The sequence below is a fragment of the Coturnix japonica genome, chromosome 8 (genome assembly GCF_001577835.2).
Source record: "Coturnix japonica isolate 7356 chromosome 8, Coturnix japonica 2.1, whole genome shotgun sequence".
Taxonomy (NCBI): domain Eukaryota; kingdom Metazoa; phylum Chordata; class Aves; order Galliformes; family Phasianidae; genus Coturnix; species Coturnix japonica.
The window spans coordinates 9,675,913-9,694,920 of record NC_029523.1 but is presented as its reverse complement, the minus strand read 5'-3'; the positions used below and the strand labels follow the sequence as shown (position 1 = coordinate 9,694,920).

Sequence of the window (19,008 nt, the reverse complement as noted above, 5' to 3'; positions counted from 1 at the left end):
TTCACAATAACTATTTATTTTTAATATAGTGTTAAATAATTGATGTGAATAATTCTGGTTATTTTTAGCACCTCACATTACATTTTCAGAGTGTAAATGCCAATCTGATTTCCACATCATGCTAAGACCTCCATTTATATCTGTCTTTCCATAGGAAGGAAGACTGGGCAAGAGAGCTGGAAGCTAGCTGTAGTGAACTCCAGAAATGGAGAATGGCAGTGGATACCTTTTCAGTATTATGTAAGTAAACTATATCTTGCAAAGTGTAAAAAACTAGTCATTTTATGAGACAACACACAGTGAGCTTCTTCACAGATTTTGACTGATGAGTCAGTCTTAACATACAGCTTATTTATTACTGTATTCCTCTGTATTTGGTGAATGGTAACTGAATGTTGGATCACAGAATTCAGAGTTTGAGGTTCACATAATGATGACACATAATTGTATTCTATCACGCTTCAACTTTAGCTATTTCTTCCCCTTAATATTTTGTTCCTCATTTGCTGTGAAATAGAAAACAGACCAAACTTTAAATTCTGTTTGAGTCAAATACATATTTGAAAGCACTCCTTGAAAATTCTCAAAGATTGAACTACACTAGGACTGAACTCCTGCCACATATTGAAAAAAAAAACATTTTCATATAATCTTTTTAAAATCCAGGTGTATTTTATGTTATAACTGTCACCCAATAGTATAAAATCCTGCTGCAAAATCCAAATAATTAGCACACTACATAAAGATGATAAGAAATATGTAGGCCACTGCTCTTTACTGCAATTATGACCAAGTTATAACATTTGAAACAAGTATTTATACCTTCAGCAGTTTGATTGCACAAGCATGGGTTAAACATTCATGCATTTATTTAGGCTCTTAGATGGACTTCCCAGCCCATGCTGAAACTTGTACTTACAGTGTTACCTGAGCTGGAAGTTGGAAGCTATCCCTGCACGTTTGTCCAAGCAGCAGTTACACTAACTGGCCTGAAGAGCAGATCTATGCTCTATTTCTCTCTGCACAAGAAGATTCTCCTTGTTTTAAGTGGTATGTGATTAGTCTCTTGAGAAACAGAAAGAGAAGGCTGAACAGGCTACTGTCTTTTGCCACCTTTACACAGTCCACACTGCAGGTGATTGTTTCAGAGATCACGGATAAGGTTACTGTCATTGTATCATGAATGACGTAGTTTGAAAACGATTTATCAACAGTGTGCAAGTTATATAGTGCTAAAGAAAAACTCACCCACGTCTGTACTTACGGGTTCAATCACAGCTGGTTCTCCTTTTTGTCCTTTTTCTCCATAAGCCCCATGATGAGTTACCTGACCAGTAAAAACAGCCCCCAGAATGAAAGTAAGTAAAAGGCCTATGGGCCTGGCACAATAAATAACTGCAACTACCAGAAACTGAAAGCTAAAGCTGGAACTGTAATGTGCTATGAAAAATATATCACAGGTACACATATCAATCAAAAATATTTAATAGAAAAATTGCACAGACACTTTTTAAATCACTGGATATCATCAGTTTGTAGGAGTAAAATTAGTTTTCCAGTGAGGTTTAAATGTTTGTATTCCATGGTTTGCATTAGGACGGTGTAATCTAAGATTTCTGTGTTCATGTCACGAAGTTGTTTCTTTCCATATTTGAATGAACATATTCTTGGCAATTAGCAACTTTTCATGGTCTTCTGAGGTAAGCAATCACAGATTCCCTGCCCCTATATGGACAGTACCCTTCAAGTGTCTAATTCCATTCTTTAGTCATCTGGTGAATGAAAGTAGTTAGTCTGAGTCTGATTACATGACTTAAGTGGGAGAAGAATTAAATGGCACTACAAATATAAATAAACAAAAAATAGGGTTTAATGTATAGCCAATTATGCCTCCTAACTATATGAACTAACATCAACTGCAGAATTGTTTTGAGGTCAGCTCTATGGAATTTTTAGGTTCAGGACTGAGATAACAGCATGACCTAAAACAACAGGTCAATAACACATGCTAATGGCAGAACACAGTGAGATTCAAGTTTCAAACAGCAAATGAAGAAATCTGTTTATTCAAAGCAAGAGATATCTGTTTTTCTTCAAAACTACCTCTCTTGATTGGCAATATATCAACTGCAAACTAGAAATTAAATCTAGTGTCAGATGAGATTTTTTTGCTTTCAGTAGAATTATTTCATGTTTATGCTAAAGAAGCTGGGAATTTGGACTATTTTTTGAACTATTTGAATTATCAAATGACTCTGAGGATAATGCTACAGTATTTTAATCTGAGTTATTTTGGAAAGGAAAAGCACAGGTACATATTCATTGCTTGTGCATTTCACACTGATTTGTGGAATTACAAATCTCACTGTTCAGTAGTTCATATAAATCAAGTAGTGAGTGGTACATATAATTATGCTTGACAACATTCACACAATTGATTGTAAAAAAAAAAAAAAAAAAGGACACTGAGTACATATTGTAAAAATTGCCCCTTTCTTTAAAGTTTCCAGGTACTGAGTACTTTTCACCTTGACTTTTTTGATCAAAGTTAGAACTTAAATGGCTTTAAATACATCCATATGTCGAAAGAAAATTGTATGATACCTCTAGTTCAGCAGGTGAGTTTTGGAGCAAGGCATTTTAAGGTGAAATTTACACCAGGGAATAGAGTCTGCACAGCCATTTGCTTAATGCAAATGGTGCCTTATGGGCTCTTTCCTTTGCAGATAATCTGACCTTTTCTGTGTACTTCTAACACAGTGTTCCCATCTGTACTAGAAGGAGAAAAGTAAGCTTGTATCTCATTGCACAGATAAAGATCATTAAAAAAATACAATGACCTCAACCGAGTTTAGAAAGGAGTGATAAATGAAATACAGAAGCATGGATTTCAAGATTGGCAGAGAAAAGCAATCTCACAGCATTTGCTTTTATTTCTTGAATTCTTTGTAAACTGAAATTTCAAGTTTGTGAGGATAGAATAAAGACTGAACAACACTGCTAGGAAAATTCGTCAAGTTGGAATTAGCTCTGCTTCTAGCCTCAGTCACGTTAGTTTTCTCTGTAGATTCTACAGCCTGGTAGACTGGTAAATGAGAATCCTGACACAACCAAGGGAAAATTAAAGCCTTCCTTTAAGCCTGTGATTAAGTCAGAGGGAAAGACAGAGCTCTAATACACAGAAAAAAAAGACCATGATTCACAGGACCCACCGTGTCATCCTATCTTCCTTTACAAATACTGAGCTTTTAAGTCATAAAGGTCATAAAACTGTCACTGTTGACTAAGCTTATTTTTATAAATAAGTTCAGAACTTTACCTTTTGACTCATTCATTTGTTTTTATCCTTGGAAAGTAGTGGAGGCCATATTATACTAAGTACTTACATACAATTCAACTTGTTAATGTAATCATGTAACAATACTGATATTACTTAGTTCTTGCACCTGCTCTAGAACTTACATTCTTTCCAGCTTTAGCTCTAGTTTATTAAGACTTAAAAATCCGTGTTCATTTTTATCATTTATTCTCGGAATTCCAAATCTCTTCTCTATTTCCCTCCCAATTTCAACCTCCCCTTCACCAGAAGTGACAAAAAAACTGCATATAATAAAATCAGAAACTCAGGATTACTAAAACAAGTGGACGTGTTTGATCCGCAGCCTATAAAAAGTAGTGTGAAAACTCCTTGTATGTACAATGGGGTCTGGATCAGGCTCTTTAGAGTTATGAGATTATGTAACTATAAAAGCATTGCTAAATTAAATTAATCTGCATTATGCCTTCAATCAACTTACGCTTGTTTCTGTGATATCAGTCTCTGCAGGAACACCTGGACCAAACTCCTCATTAGTAGAATCAGTCGGTTTCTCTTCATATTCTTTATATTCATAAAAATCATATTCGCCTAAATCTCCATCTACCAGAAGATCAGATTCACTGAGGTCTACTCCTTTGCTTCCATATTCAGTTTCCTCAGTTTTTTTATCATAATCCTCTCCAGTTATGTATTCTTCAGCAAATACTTCTTCAACAGGGTTTTGCTATTCATATCAGTAGCAAAGATTTGGGAATAGGAGGAATACGTGAGTTAATGTTAGTAAAGCAATATAGGCATATGCTCATCCACAATGATGACTTGCCAAAAAGAAGGAGGAACAGTAGAACTACAGCACACTGTCTTTTAATTAGAGTCTGAAGGAATGGGACTCCAGTCTTTCAGAGTAATTAAAAGATCTTTGTATGCACAGTACAAAGAAGTAATGCTTTCATACTTTATTTTCTTTTAATTTCCAAAACCTCTGAATTCAATATACCCAGTACATTATGTGTAATGCTTGCTTAATGTTGCATTAGTGCCAAATATAGCTAAGTTTCTCTGCTTGGTTTCACACATAGGTATTCATGAATGAACACGTACACAGGGGTGAACAGTGAATAAATTCAAAGCTAACACATGTACTGCAACAACCAATGAATTCAGACTTGTGTACAATAACAATGTGCAGAAGGTGCAAGCACCACTTCTGCTAAGCACAGCTACCTTCACTATCTTCCATCTACAAATCCCAATGCCAAGCTAAATGTTTCTTTTCCTCTTGTCATGATTTTGCAGTTAATTTATCATTCCAAAAGTAGAGTTTGTGTCTGTCATGTCATTTTAAATATATTTTTGGTTGAGTCAAGTTCCCCCTGAAAAAATCATATTAATTTTAACATTTCCCAAAGTTCAACATTGCTTATTGCTTCCAACTTCAATTACTTAAAGTGTCAAACCAAGCAATCAACTTATAAGCACAAAAGCTTTTAAAATAATGCTATATCTGAGATGTACAAAACTATGTGTGGGAAAAAAGAAAAGAAAACAAAACAAAAAACAAAACAAAACAAAATAACAACAACAAAAAAAACCTGCTTAATTCACTTCTTAATTCACGTTCACCAAGATACATAAAAGGAAACCAGTAAAGCAAATGGGGATTCTCTCCCTCTCTTTCATTTTGCTCTTTAAATCAAAGAAAGTGTTGAATAAATACTATTTATTTTTAAATCCACAACATAAAATACCATGAAATTTCAGGGGTCAGTTTTGTACATCTTATAAGCAGCATGTTTTCATTTGCAAACAATATGTAAAAGAAAAATGACATTTCCTGTAATCAGTCACTGTTTTTCTAAAGCTAGTGTTAATTAATATGCAAACATATTAATCAACACTGCCTTTAAGGTGTAGTAATGTTAACAAAATAATGTTTAGGCTTGCCATTGCGGATATCTGAAAACACAGTTTATGCTAAGTTGAAATAATCATTTTATCTTTATGATTATTCAAAGCACAAAGTTTCATTTGAATAGAATCTCAGTGAGAAATAATTAAGGTTTGTTGGCAGAAGAACTATTAAAAGGAGGCTTTGTTTTCTGACTCAACCTCAATACATAGCTATGTTTGTATTTGTTCTTTTCTTTAGTTAGGCTTGTTTTATGCTGCATCTTAAGAGTGACACAAAAAATTAGAGAGTGCACTTCCAATTACAGCAGGAGAACTGTGTCTACTATTTAACCTAATTTATACTAGACATAGCTCCATTCATATCCACAGTGAATGCAGCAACCGTGCATTCCCACAGAATGAATCAATGAATGATTTTCAGAATCATGAACTTTGCATGAGTTCAGCAGATCTTAGAACCAAGGGGAGCTTTGCCCAGGAAAATAGGAAGTTCTGATATTGTTTGAGAAACCATAAAATCTTAATAATGGCTATTACAGATACATATATCTTCACAGACCGATATTCTTCCTTTCACAGTTTGTTGTTTTGGTTTATTGACACCTGACAGGTAAGTATATTTGCCTATTATTTTCTCAAGCGTTCCCATTACCTCATTGGCTTCAGTAGTTCTGGAGGGAGCTTCTGTCTGGGGCCCATAGTCATTTTCAGCAACACTATATTCTTGAAACTCATCGACAATGTTTGCCTAGTATTAAAGAAAAAGTACATTATTAAAAAAATCCTGCAGGAAAAATCAAGAGGTATCACTTTTATTCAGGTTATGTTATAAGCCAGATATTCATCTGGTGGGGTTAAGTCTATTTTTTTCTCATTATCAGAGATCTTCCACTCTTGGCCTGGGAAAGATCTTGATTTTTTCTTTGCTACCTTTACCCCTAGTTTGTCTTTTGTTGCTGCTTGATAACTTTTCTTCTTCTTGGATGCATATTTTTCAGATTTTTTTGTTGTGGCCTTTTGGGGTTTGTCCTTTGAGCTAGTGGCCACTGTCCTCTTCTTCTTTTTGACCATGGCTTTCTTTTTCTGCAAATGTTATGAAAGATGGAATTGGAAAACATAAATAAAATGAAAAGAAAATGAATGAACGAATGAAAGAAGGGTATATGAATGTGAGGTGAACGCTGTCACTTGTGAGGCCTTCCATGGCTAAGTAAAAGCAAGTGTTAAAGCTGAAGAGTAAAGAAATGAGTAAAAGAAAAACATTAAGCTTACATACAGATGACATAAATTGACAAACCACATGGTAGGGGACAGCTGGACACCACACAACAAACAGATCAGTTTCTGTTACCTCTGTTTGTGCTATTGTCTCTTCAAACAGTGGGGGTCCCTCTGTTACAGACTCAGTTTCTTTATAATCTGCATCCCCATACTCATAGTCATATTCGACAAAATCTTCTGGTGTGTACTACATAGCAAATGGAAAAATATCAGGCATTCCCATGTTAGTAGTAGCAAATCAGATTTGCAATAATGGAAAGCAACTTAAACTTTACCTAGGAGTAAAGCTTAAGGTGATTAAGTTAGTATGAACAATTAAATATAATTGGGAGGAAAAATACAGTTTATTATTCTTCTCATGAACAATGCAAAAAATAGTAAAAGTAACAATAATAAATTGCAAATCATGCAAACTAGGTTGATCTACAAGGAAAAAAAAATGTTTTGTGAGATATTATCTTAAAATTTTTTTCATTCTGAACTACTGGTGATGACTCTTTACATGCTTCTATGTGTTTCATTGTGAAACAATGTGAATCAAACTGCTGCATGATTTTTATTGGTACCAAAACAACAGATGCTCCCTGTGTTAAATATTATTCAATCTGTTTATTCGTAACTAGAAGAAGATTTCATGGAGAATCACTGTTTCATTAGCTAGATTAGAACTTGAATGTGCTATTAAGACTTTGTTTTACTAACTCCTGAACATCTAGATTCTATTGTAGAACTGTTCTGAAACTGTAAGTGGCCATTCCAACATTCATGGTGAATACCTAGGAATTTGAATGTAACTTTGTCTTACTCGGTATTAGAACTGACTTTCTTATATCAGTAGTAACGCTTCCCTCAAGGAAGGCTAAGTGTCTGTGATGATCTGTGCAAACTACGCAGCTAATAAAATTCCAATAATGGGTTCAAAAGAGCTCTTCAAAGGACATAGACTAAATACTGAAGTTGACTGGAAAGGAAAAAAAATAAGCCTGATATCTGTGTTATGATATGCCAATAGTATAGTTTGGAAAGCCAAATAATAATGAATGAGAATGAGAAAACATTCATACAAGGAAAAAAACATGAGAATATGAAGAGTTCCATTGCATCATACAACACAACAGAAAAAAAAAAATCCACTTTGCAGGACTGTGCTTTACTTACTTATATTAATGAAAATTAAACTTTCATATGGTACATTTTGTTGGCAACTATATGCAGATACACAGGCAAAATGAACAGGAATAGATGATAAATGAGGAATGCCAGTTTCCACACTGGAATCTGAGTATTGCCAAGGAAGTGAAGATTTCCATGGACATTACTTTTCTTTTTTTTTTTTTTTTTTTTAAAGGCACAGTATTGGAGGGACATTACGGACAGGTACGGGAAACACTCAGAAATCTGCAGTGGTTGTAGGTTGTACTGCTAATTAATCTAGGAGAAAGTATTTGGAATTTCAAAACTAATTAATGTAAATGGAAAAGTACCCTCTGCGACTTTCTAAATTTAGCCAAGATTATTGAGTTTAGCAAAAAATCAAAGCAGGCAATGAAAGCAAGTATGACAAAGATGATGTTTGTCATGGAAGACAGTATGGCTTTGTCGCTATGTATCACAGGACAGTCTTACTGTCCAGTAATGCAGGCAGAGAATCAAGAAATTGGAAGAGGATTGAAAGAGATGTTCAGGTTATAGAAGATTCTGATGATCTTCCTATGGGCACAGCCATAGCCAAGTGTAAGTATACTTTGATTTATTGCTTTAATTCTACTCAAGTGGAACTCTGTCTATGCTAGCTTACCGATCCCTTTATACTGCTGTGTATGGGGATGGTTATGGACTAACTATGTGCTCACTGCAATAGCAAACATATACAACTTCATAAACTTTTCCAAATACCTAAAACATTGATTGCATGGCATTTCTATCTTGCTTAGAACCTCAAATTGGACAACAGGTAAAACATGAGGAGGGATTTCAGCTAACAGTGATCAGGTAACACGTTCCAAATGTATTGCAATTTTCTATTGTTTTTCTTTCTCCTGTTGTAAGACCACCAATAGTTACAGAACAGACGTTCTTGTAATGAGTATTACATATGACTACTTTCTTACAAACGAAAGGAAGAATAAAGCCTGCTGTTTCTTGATGAGACAAAAATCTTTCCACTGTGACCTCATGCTTTCTTTACCAGAGTGATTATATTGCACTACCAGATCACCATGCTATTCCAATTAAAGAGATGAACTGTTTTCTTCATCAGATGAATTTTAGAAGCAGATCAGCAGCACACAAAAGCCATTTCAACAGTGGAATGACTAAAATATTCTGATAGCCTTACTTTAAAAATGGATACTTCTGCTATCCATATAAAAACTACTCTAATATCGTCTCCTGTTCCCTAGATGTATATTTTAACGTTTTATTTTCTTTCAAAATTACAGTGAACCAGGAATTCATATGCTAAAACATAAAACTGTCAAGCCCATTGTTTATTGCATCAGCATTTTACTAAGTCATCTATCTACGTAAAGAGCCAAAGATTGCTATTTAGACTCTAACTTTTTATAAATTGCAATAAAGCAAGGGATTTCAAGCATAGTAATAGTTTCAAATTCTGATGCAATAACAAAAATAAATAAATGGCAGTAGATGTCCATCTTAGGACAGAAGGAAACAAAAAAATTTAAAAGACTACATTGTCTACCTCACAGTCTTTTCTTTATTCATAACAGTGATATGGGAAGGCAGATAAAAGAAAATAAGACCAAAATCTTCAACTTCCAAAGACAGCTTCTGTCAAAAAAAAGACAACACTTAAGGCTGCATATTAGGTATCTCTACAAAGAAAGAGTGCTAGGAAGATCTCTATTTTTAACAATGGCCAAGGTAGGAAAATGTAGTTTAAACATGATTGAAATTAAACATGGTTTCTGAAGAATATAGGAAGAAAATCAGTGACTCTGATCAGTGGAACACCTGAAATAAAGAACACTAAATAAACATACTCTGAAATGATGCCTGAATACTGCAACTTGAATGTATTCAGGAGCCATTTGCATCTTTACTTTAAGAAACTCATTTCATCAAAGGCAAATATTTCATTTCTTCAGATAATCCATTAGTTTGGGATAGGTCCAAAGTAAACGAAGCAGAGTTCCTGTGGGGAACAATTTCTTAAGCACAAGTGAGACAGTGTGATTTATTGGGTTGCAGAAAAGTCTTCCAAGAGAAAATCTGAAATTCTGATAGCTGGAGCTGTTGAAAGTTCTAGCTGCCAACACTCCGCAAAATACAATTCCCAACATCGATGAAGATGAAGACTGACCTCGTCTTTCCCTAATCTAATTTCTGTGTGCTGGCCAAGTATATGTGACTGAAGGGGAACTGAATTTAACTATATTTCCATTTATAGTAAAAAGTGTTGTAAAAACAAGACAGAAGCCAGGCTATTCATAAAGTATTTATAAGAAAAGCATAGGCACATCACTTCCTGAAGAAAAATCATTCCTGATGTTTTAAAATTATAATTTCATCTGCATATTCAATTCTTAATTGCTAAGTATATAATGCTGTACTTGTTTATAAACATTATCTACAATCAGATACTCCTTTTTTTTTTCTTTTTTCTTTTTTTCCAGAAGCAGGTTTTTCAAGTAACTTTTAGACACTACTTCTTTGGTGCAGTGACAACTATTGAGATCATCAAGCTACTTAACATGTTATGAAGGTTCATACATAGGTATTTGCTGCCACAAACAAGTACAGCTAATGCATGCTTCAATTAAAGCACATCTTGAAAGTGGGAATAAATGACTATAAAGAATAAAACACGCTACTACTTTCACATTTTCAAATGCCAGACTGAATGATTCTTAGGTCTGATGAAACTGGGCCAAAAACATGGTGCATTCTGCACAGGTGACTGCACTCTTGCAGAAGCAAATACAGCCTAGAGCAATCCTGATTACATTCAGTTTACATACAGAGCACTCTTATGGATCTTGCCATCAAACCCACATCTCAGTCAAAACACTTTCTCCAGATGTCACTTCAGTGGTGCAAAAGCCCATCTAGTTTTTCAGAATAATTCTATTCTCAGGCTGTGAACATGCTAGGAAGCTATAGAGGTGTGTAATATAAAAATAAATAAATACTCTTTAGCTGACTAGGTGTGACTCCACAGAAATATTTTATCACTTTATAGACAAAAGCTCACCACTTATTTTGTGTTTAGCAGTCAGTGCTGGAAATACACATTAATAAGCCCTGTACTCACATAGATTGTCTCTTTCCCCTAGGGCAAGTATCAGTTTCTTGTTCTTGTTAGTAATAATTCAGAGGCTCAGAGATGAAAAGCCAGAAGGGATCACTAGATTATCTTTGACTAACTCCTTCACACTTTCAGACTTTGATACATCTTACTGAGCCAAATGAAATATTAATGGTATCTCCTGAAACTTATCTTTTAGAAGGCTATCAGTATATCCTCGGTTTGAATATATCTGGACATACACCATTTTGATCATCTGTTCTCATTGCTAAAAAGTTCATTAGATACACTCCCATCTGAAATTATCTGTTTTTCTTTCCTCTGTTTCCTCCTAATTTGTTTGCAGACAGTATTTTCTTCATTTAAATGTTATTTGCATATGATAATTGAACAACATGTGAAACTTTTGTTATTGTGTGGACAAATATTTAGGTTTTCAATTCAATTAGTCACTCCAATTCTGTAGGTTTTACCTGTATCCTTTCCATTTTTGCAGTATTTGCTTAGTGGTTAAATGGAAATGCTGCTGTAAAAGTTTTAATCAGAAACACAAACAGATTAATATTACATCTGTATTCTTATTCCTGTGCTGCCTTTTTTTGCCTCATCTTTGCTTTGAATGTTCTTGCAATCAACAGTTATTTGGTGGATGACAGCTTGGCTGTGAGTTAGTGGTTAAAATTCTTAATGAGATCTAAAGGTGTTCAACAAATTTTTTTAAATGAAATTTTACTCTTCCTGTACTTCATCCATGAAAACAGTTGTTCACGAATGTATGTTATGCCAAAAAAAGCAATGACATCAATAAAGTGTGATTGTAAAGCAAGGGATATTTTTTTCTCTGGTGAGATAGGTCTTAGAAAAGTCTAGTATAGAGAGAAGATCAGTTTTTTGCTTTTTTTTTTTACTTGAATTACTTGAATGTCTGGCTTCAACATTAAATTTGACAAGTTGAATGCATTGTGACGGAAAATGGCATTGCAAATATATAAAAATTGATTTTATTTTTTTTTCAGAAATCTTGAAACCCATTCTCAGATTGCCTATACGTGGTCAGAGTAGCAGAAAAACTATGAAATATATATTGCAAAATTAGCTTGTAATGATTTTTAATCATTTTATGCTTTCACTGAGCTTTTTTGAAATGTTGAAAATTACAAAATTGGTCAGTATGGGTATTCTGAATATTTCTTCCGCAGTGAACCTGTTATTTTATGAAATAGTTATTAAACTAGTAACTAAGAAAACTTGTATATCTGCTCGATAGAAAGAAAATGCCTGTCTTCACAGACACACACACATGTTTAGTCAGTTGAAATACTGTTATTGGTAATCACTGTGCCACTGCATGGCACAAGCACATGCAATGTGTAATACATGAGTTTCAATGTAACTGTGTGTGGTAGATGTAAGAGCAGGATTTAATGCTACACTGCCCTCCTCTCCACAGCATCCCTTTGTCCTAGATCGAGATACACACAATTGACTCACAAAAAAAAACATTGCTTAAATAAGATATTATTAAAAGTATATGGTCTTTCGGGTTCTTGTTACTAGCTGTCCAGGGTTGTGTGTAGCCTGCATGCCGGATGTGCCTGTTATAAATGAGATCTCACTCAAAATGCTCAAGGAGAACATTGCCAATTGTTTGATGTTACGGTTCCTTTTCTCTGGTGATCATTTAATGTTTTCAATAGATGTGAAGTATGTAACTAGGCATTCTATATGATGAGCATAGAACTATATATGTGAACACACACAGACTTATTATAAAGCCTTATTTTTCTTTTGATCTTTGAGTAAGTTTTCTCCCTCAACTGATGTTAACAATTTTGATATTTTATAGGAATAATACTTGGCAGCTGATCATGCATTATGGAGAGAAGGTAGACCCTGGGGTATTTTATTCATAGCCTACATTCTTCATTAAAACATAGTCTAATAATTATCCTGTAGCCATTACTGGTAGATTATCCCAGTTTATCCAAAGAATATACTCTGAATCTAAAGTCTGATCCCAACTGATTCTGTGGACTGCAAGACTTATCCACATGCATTACACTGATGAGTAGGGACAACAATTGCTGTCAATGGTGGCCAAAGTAAACAAGTATTTGTAATCCAAGACATGTTAATTTCTGCTTAAGAGTTGATGTGAGTTTGGAGACAAGTGTTTTCCTTTTAGTTAATATGTTCTAAGTATTTAGATATTTTGACTGTTGACTAAGGGATTTTAACAACCTTTCCCCAAAAAATCAATTTATTAGACTGACTCCTTTCAGTCTTATTCCAAAATAAAAAAGCCCTAGCTTATTCAAACCTTTCAGGTCTTTACAAAGAGAATGGAAAAAGAAATAGTCCCGAGCTATACAGAAGCAAGTACCAGGGAAGTTCTGCAGAATAAATGTCATAACTGAAGCTAGTTTCAGTTTTCTTTCCATAAAATATCAACATTATGATTTTAGCCTGATCTGATCTAGAACCTAGCATGATCTGTGTAAGTAAACATGCAGACAGTTCTACATGGGGCTAATTAACAGAATAGACTTCATGTTCTGCCATGTAACTGTCATGCCTCTGTGAGCATGTAATTAACTTGACACATCTTGAACTGGAGCTCAGACATAATGTATGCAGAAACCTGGACGGGAACTGTTAGGTCAGGGCCTGAACCAGTCATTTAGCACCTGGTGAAGGGCTGCAGCCAGACAAGGAAGCTCAGGTGGTAGAAAATCACCCGTGTGACTGAAAGGATCCACCCCTCCTTGAGTTTATTTAAGGGCTGGCAGCTGGGAAGGAAGTGCTTCTACTCAGAGATTACCTTCTTTGGAGTGTTCAGCAAGATGTGATCCTCAGAAAGAGGTAAGTGATTTCTTCTTTATTACTGGATTGTGATCTCTGCCTTTCTTGGGTGATCCAAAACTGGTTTAAAGCAGCTGTATCTGCTATTGCCTATCCTTACAGAGCCCCTCTAAACCAAGTTCTTGGACCCACAGATCGGTGTACTTTATGACAAAGTTTTCAGTCAGCTAGAATAAGTAGTAACAGTAAATGAAGTTATAAAGGAATATTTCTGTCACAAAATTGGCTCAAAGCATGTATCTGAGTGCAATTCAACAAGTCTGTAATGCTGGTTTCTTAAGCAGTCAGCAACAATAACAAGTAAGGTCAGACGCAGTTAGCTGAGTGCATGCTAAATGTCCGAAGCCAAGTTCAATTAAGACAAACCACCTTTTACAGAAGATTTCATAGTGGAAGTATGAGAATAACTTTATTACAAGTATTTGGAATATGTATGACGATGCATACAGCTGCTGACCCTCCGAGGTCTAATCTGAGAGACTGTTTTGCCATTAGTGAATTGATTAACTTACAGTTCTAAGAGCTGTCTAGAGAGACAAATGATTTCTGAACAGTTTTCATATTTCTGGGGAAAAGGCCAACATTGATTTTATTCCTGTTGATTTTATTGCCTGCTACTAGTGGATCTGGCTAAAATAATTTTGTGGCAGTAGCTTCTTAGAAAATGACATTTCTAGCAGAAGAATTTTGTGATTCCAGTGTACTCAGATCTCATGTATCTTTTTAAATGAAGTGTTTGAAAGTACTCAGCTTCACTGAAATCATAAGTACACACAGGAGGAAAAAAATAGGTTTGACTAAGCACACATTGCTATCTTATTTTAAAGAATTAGTTTAATGTTGCTAAGAATGTTGGTTATTCAAATATCAGTGTGATAGCTGCCTTCAAATACTTGACATAATTGACTGCATGGTAAAAAGTAATGCACTCCTGCAACCTTTCTTTCTCGTGTTTAGAACAAAGTATGCCATTTAGCTGTAATTAAATGCTCCCTGGGTAACTTGTATTCAGCACAACCACTAATGTGCAATAAATCTTTTTATACATGACTGATTACTCACCTCGTCAACTTGAGGATCTTGAGCCTGAGCAGCATTAGGCACTGGGGAATGACAGTCTGGACTATAATGCTCGCAGTAGTCATATGCAGCTCTGGGGTCAGCTATAATCAACAACTGCTGGATTTCACCCTGTAGGAAAGCATATGTAGATTAAATAACAAAACCAAATGTTGTCTACTGTTCATCACAAGTTTTCATTTAGAAAACAAAACTAGGCACAGAACATAATTATTAGATATTGCATGTTATCACCTATGTAAATGTAACATATCTACTTAATTTCTGCTACTATTCTAAATGGCATCCTAACTATCCACAGGACAAATGGTTAGGTGTAAAATTCTGGCTGAACACGCTGTCTGCCTTGGAAGGGAGAGGGTGGGAAGGTATAACTCCTGCTCTGTCATTCTCATGCTGTTTGTTTACTTCTTCACTGGGAACCAGCCTAAATTCCTAAGATTTAATTCAGGGCACTTCCTAATACCAGCATGCAGCTCAGCATGCAAGTGATCAACAGTATAATTGTGAGAGTTTGCATTACATTTGAACTCTCAAAAAGAAAGAAAACAATAAAATAGGTTGCACAAGAGAAACAGTTCTCGGAATAAAAAACAAATAGGCAAACGCTGTGTGAATATGCAGTATAGAATATATTGAAACCAACGTGATGTATCATGTATAGAAACGTCAAACTAAAGAGACACTATTCTGGATAATAAGAAATGTCTCTGAGATCCCCTGCAGTGATCACATATGTTTATCATTTTCTACAGAAAGCTGGCTGATATTCAGCGTTTTTCTTAACATAACAGTACCATTTAAACAGTGTTTGGTAAATTCCTGCCAACATTTCTACTATAAGTTTCTTCATTCAGGAGCTTCTCATGCTGTCATAAAAATAAGATTGTTGAAAATTGGCACATGTTCTAGGTCAAAACCCATTAACTTCAATTGCCCACTGAATTTCCACATAAGTAATGGGGGATTTTTATTCTTTCATGTATTTCTGAAGTTATTTTATTTTGATTTTTACCAATAAGAGGGTAAAGGAAAAACTTTGTTGGTATACCTCTGCGTGCAGAGCTCTTTCATGCAAAGAAATTCCAACTGGTGGAAATGTAGAAGTAGGAAAATTCATGATCACCTCAGCATTTCCAAAATTGCTTTAAATGTTTTGGAATAGCAGCCTTCAATGAATAATAAAACTCGGAGAATAGTTTTGATAGTAAAGAATAGTTTTGAATCCTCTTTCTTTTCCAAAAGAGAAATTACAGAAACTAGCAAACAAACCACTAACTGAAATAATCAAAATCCTCTCTCCTCTTTTCCTAGCTCTATAATAATTTACCAACATATTTAACATGAAATACGAAGTATTTAATTGCTTAGGATATAGAAGCTATACATTACAAATCTGATTGTCCCAGTAGTCTCAACTCCCTTTACTGAACTGATTTATTTGTATCTCAGGTGAATTTAGAGTTGGAGTGCACTTCTTTTTTAAGCTTCTAGAAATGCTACATTGCAGTAGTCTATCCCCATCAGTGGTTTTGAACTGTCCCTTCTATTCTTTGTTTCCTCTGCAAACTGATACTTCCTTATTTGGACACTGATCTACATACCCTGCTGTACTTCCAGAGAAATTACCCAGTTGATTATATATGCAGCTCCTTCAGGGGCACAAGAGGGTGCTTTGAACAGTTTTGTACAGTCATTGTCAGTCTTGGTTATGCATTCTCTTTCTCTACCACAGGGTGTTTCCAAAATGTTCTGCCCTTTTTCTTTCATTAGCCAAATTAAAGCTAAGAGAAGCACAGGAATAAGATAGAAAAAAGAACAGCAAATGGAGACAAAAATTGGTAAACCCTTAAACAAGAATTAGAATAAGTTGCTGAGAGCTTCTGTCCTCTGCTGAGTTCAGATCACTGTCTTGCTGCACACTCATATGTGCTCGTATATGGCTTTCTCGGTTGTCCACGCAGATCAATAAAGAGCACATGGTGTGCCAGCCAATCTAAGTAGTGTAAGAACTGCTCTTGAGACTTCTGTCTTTTTAGTACAGTAAGCTCAGAGAACCCAACTGGGAGAATATGGCTAGTATTCTGTTGGAAGCTTGCTTTGTGCTGATCTTGAATGCCATGGAATTTTGGCACTTGTTCTTGTTGGATGTTGTGTTTGCAAGAAGCACTCAGCATGCTGTTACCACTTGGCTTAGATGTCCCTAATTGCTTAAAGCTGCTCCCGATCCATTGACTGTACTTCCCAGCCCCGCCTGTCTACTTGTCATGGGTTCATGGAGAGGGAGGCTCTCAGAAGTCTTGCACAATATACACAAAGTGCTACTGGCCATTCATGTGTGATAAGTTTACAGAGGAACTAATTTATTTTCCATTTGGCATCTCAAATGTTTGTTTTCCTCTTTTTCCTTCAACATATCATACAAAAATACCGTTTTTCTTATACTTTTCTTTTGCCTTTGTTTCCTTCCCTTGCTAATTAAATAGCTTCTGTCAGTATTTGTGATGTATTGACAATGTATTTTCACTAGTCAATAAAAAACTTTCATTTCAGATTAAGTGAAACATCTCAGCACACAAAATTCCACAAATTATTGCAGATTGCACCATTGTAAGAGTCATGATGTAGTCACACCAATTTTTTTTTTTTTTTTACAAATCTATGCACTTGCTCTTTGAGAGTTTTTCATGGAATTATTTCAGTCTTCAGAAGTGTGCTCTTTGATTTAACCTTTTGAAGTTTTGACTCCAAGGTGGAATGTTATAGTTGTTTGTGAAAAAACCACGAATACTTAATATGGCTATACTCTAAGATATTACTTGCATAATGGTCATGAAAAAGCTGAGATCTCCGCTGTAATTGCCCACGGGTAAAAGAATATATAACAACATATTTAAGCATATCTACTAGTAAGCATACAAGCACCTCTTGTAACTACAATGGGTTAATTTTAAGGCAGTTTGTTCGGATCCTAAATACTTAAGTGTCCATTTAAATAAGAACAGTGCAACTCGGTGTGTAAATGAGTAGTCCATCAAGATATGGAAAAGAAATAGTTAAAGTCTATGAATGTTTCAGCTCCCCTCCTTTGGGAATGTAACTAAAATCACAGGCTTTTGAATCAGCCTCATGGTTATATGAAATAAGCTGCCAGAGAATCATAAAATAACTTGCCCATCAGTTTGCCTAGCATGCAAACATGATACAGAAGGATTACTTTTGTGGCGTTACTCTGAAGGGGACTGTTGCTACTCTGCAAAATCCTCCAAGACTGTTAAAGGAAGTTAATTACATGTCAGGAAATGTCTGCTTTTTTTAGAGTGCCTTTGTAGCATGCCAAAGCAATTGTGAAGAACACGACTACAGAGCTACAAAGATGGGAGAATACACTCAAATTAGTTGAATGTCTGCCTATTTGAAATGTGGAGCATTTATTCAGATTTGTTTTCCTATGACAAGGAACAGCTTAGCTTAGAATAAGGAGTGTGTAATTAATTCAGTTGCCGAAAATTTCTCTGTGAATCTCGGGCACTCTACACTGACTGCAAAATAAGGTTTGTGTATTAGTGTTTCTAGATGTTGTTGAAAAAGTACACTTCATTGAGTAGTGATATTATCCATAGTCTCTTCACACTTCAAAACACAAAAAAATACCAAGTTTTCTAATGCAAAATGAAATGGAGACACATTTTATAGGAAAGCAATAGTGTCAATTTCTCTTCCCAGTTTGAAGGATTAACTTTCTCTTGATGTAATTTTTCCTTTAGTTAGTTTCATGGTAGTGATCTCTATATCCGATTCTAACTTTTCAGAACTTATATTAGATTCCACAAAAATAGCAGAATAAGGAAAACACTGAATTAGTGTCTGACTTTTCTCTATGTGAATTGTTGAGGGCTTCAGATGTAAGGATCAAGTCATTATCTCATTATTAGCAAAATGTACTTTAACTCCTTGTTGCACTAATCATGTCAAAATCTGATAACAAAAAAAAAACTCTTTAATATGTGTCTTATTGAAATGCTGAGGCAAATTCTCTTTTCCTTTAAATTATGTGATATTACTTGTGCTTTCTAAACATGGTACGTTACAGAAGTACAACCATAGGGTAATCCATTTGCCAACTATCTCTGGTTAAAAAAATTTCCAATCCTACTAGCACTGTAAAAATTCATACACTTGTCTTTATAACTTAACAAAGCCAATGATAGGCTCAGGAGAACATCTTGAATATTTTTCATTTTCATATGGCTAAAACCAAGGAACTCCAGGGTGGACTATTCAG

General features: G+C 35.0%; 1 protein-coding gene across 5 annotated transcripts in view; it reads right to left on the bottom strand.

Moving 5' to 3' along the window:
* COL11A1 (collagen type XI alpha 1 chain) overlaps positions 1-19,008 on the bottom strand; it is a 121,798-nt gene that overhangs the window by 79,007 nt on the left and 23,783 nt on the right. For 3 of the 5 annotated variants that reach the window (XM_015869907.2, XM_015869905.2, XM_015869906.2), the window contains exons 5-9: positions 14,706-14,834; positions 6,582-6,698; positions 5,883-5,978; positions 3,798-4,043; positions 1,265-1,327 (exon numbers count right to left, since the gene is read on the bottom strand). In XM_015869907.2, the coding sequence (XP_015725393.1) occupies positions 1,265-1,327; positions 3,798-4,043; positions 5,883-5,978; positions 6,582-6,698; positions 14,706-14,834 (651 nt within the window). Of the gene's footprint in view, positions 1-1,264; positions 1,328-3,797; positions 4,044-5,882; positions 5,979-6,160; positions 6,314-6,581; positions 6,699-14,705; positions 14,835-19,008 lie in introns of all 5 variants that reach the window. The other 2 variants (XM_015869908.2, XM_032446245.1) reach the window with 2 other exon arrangements.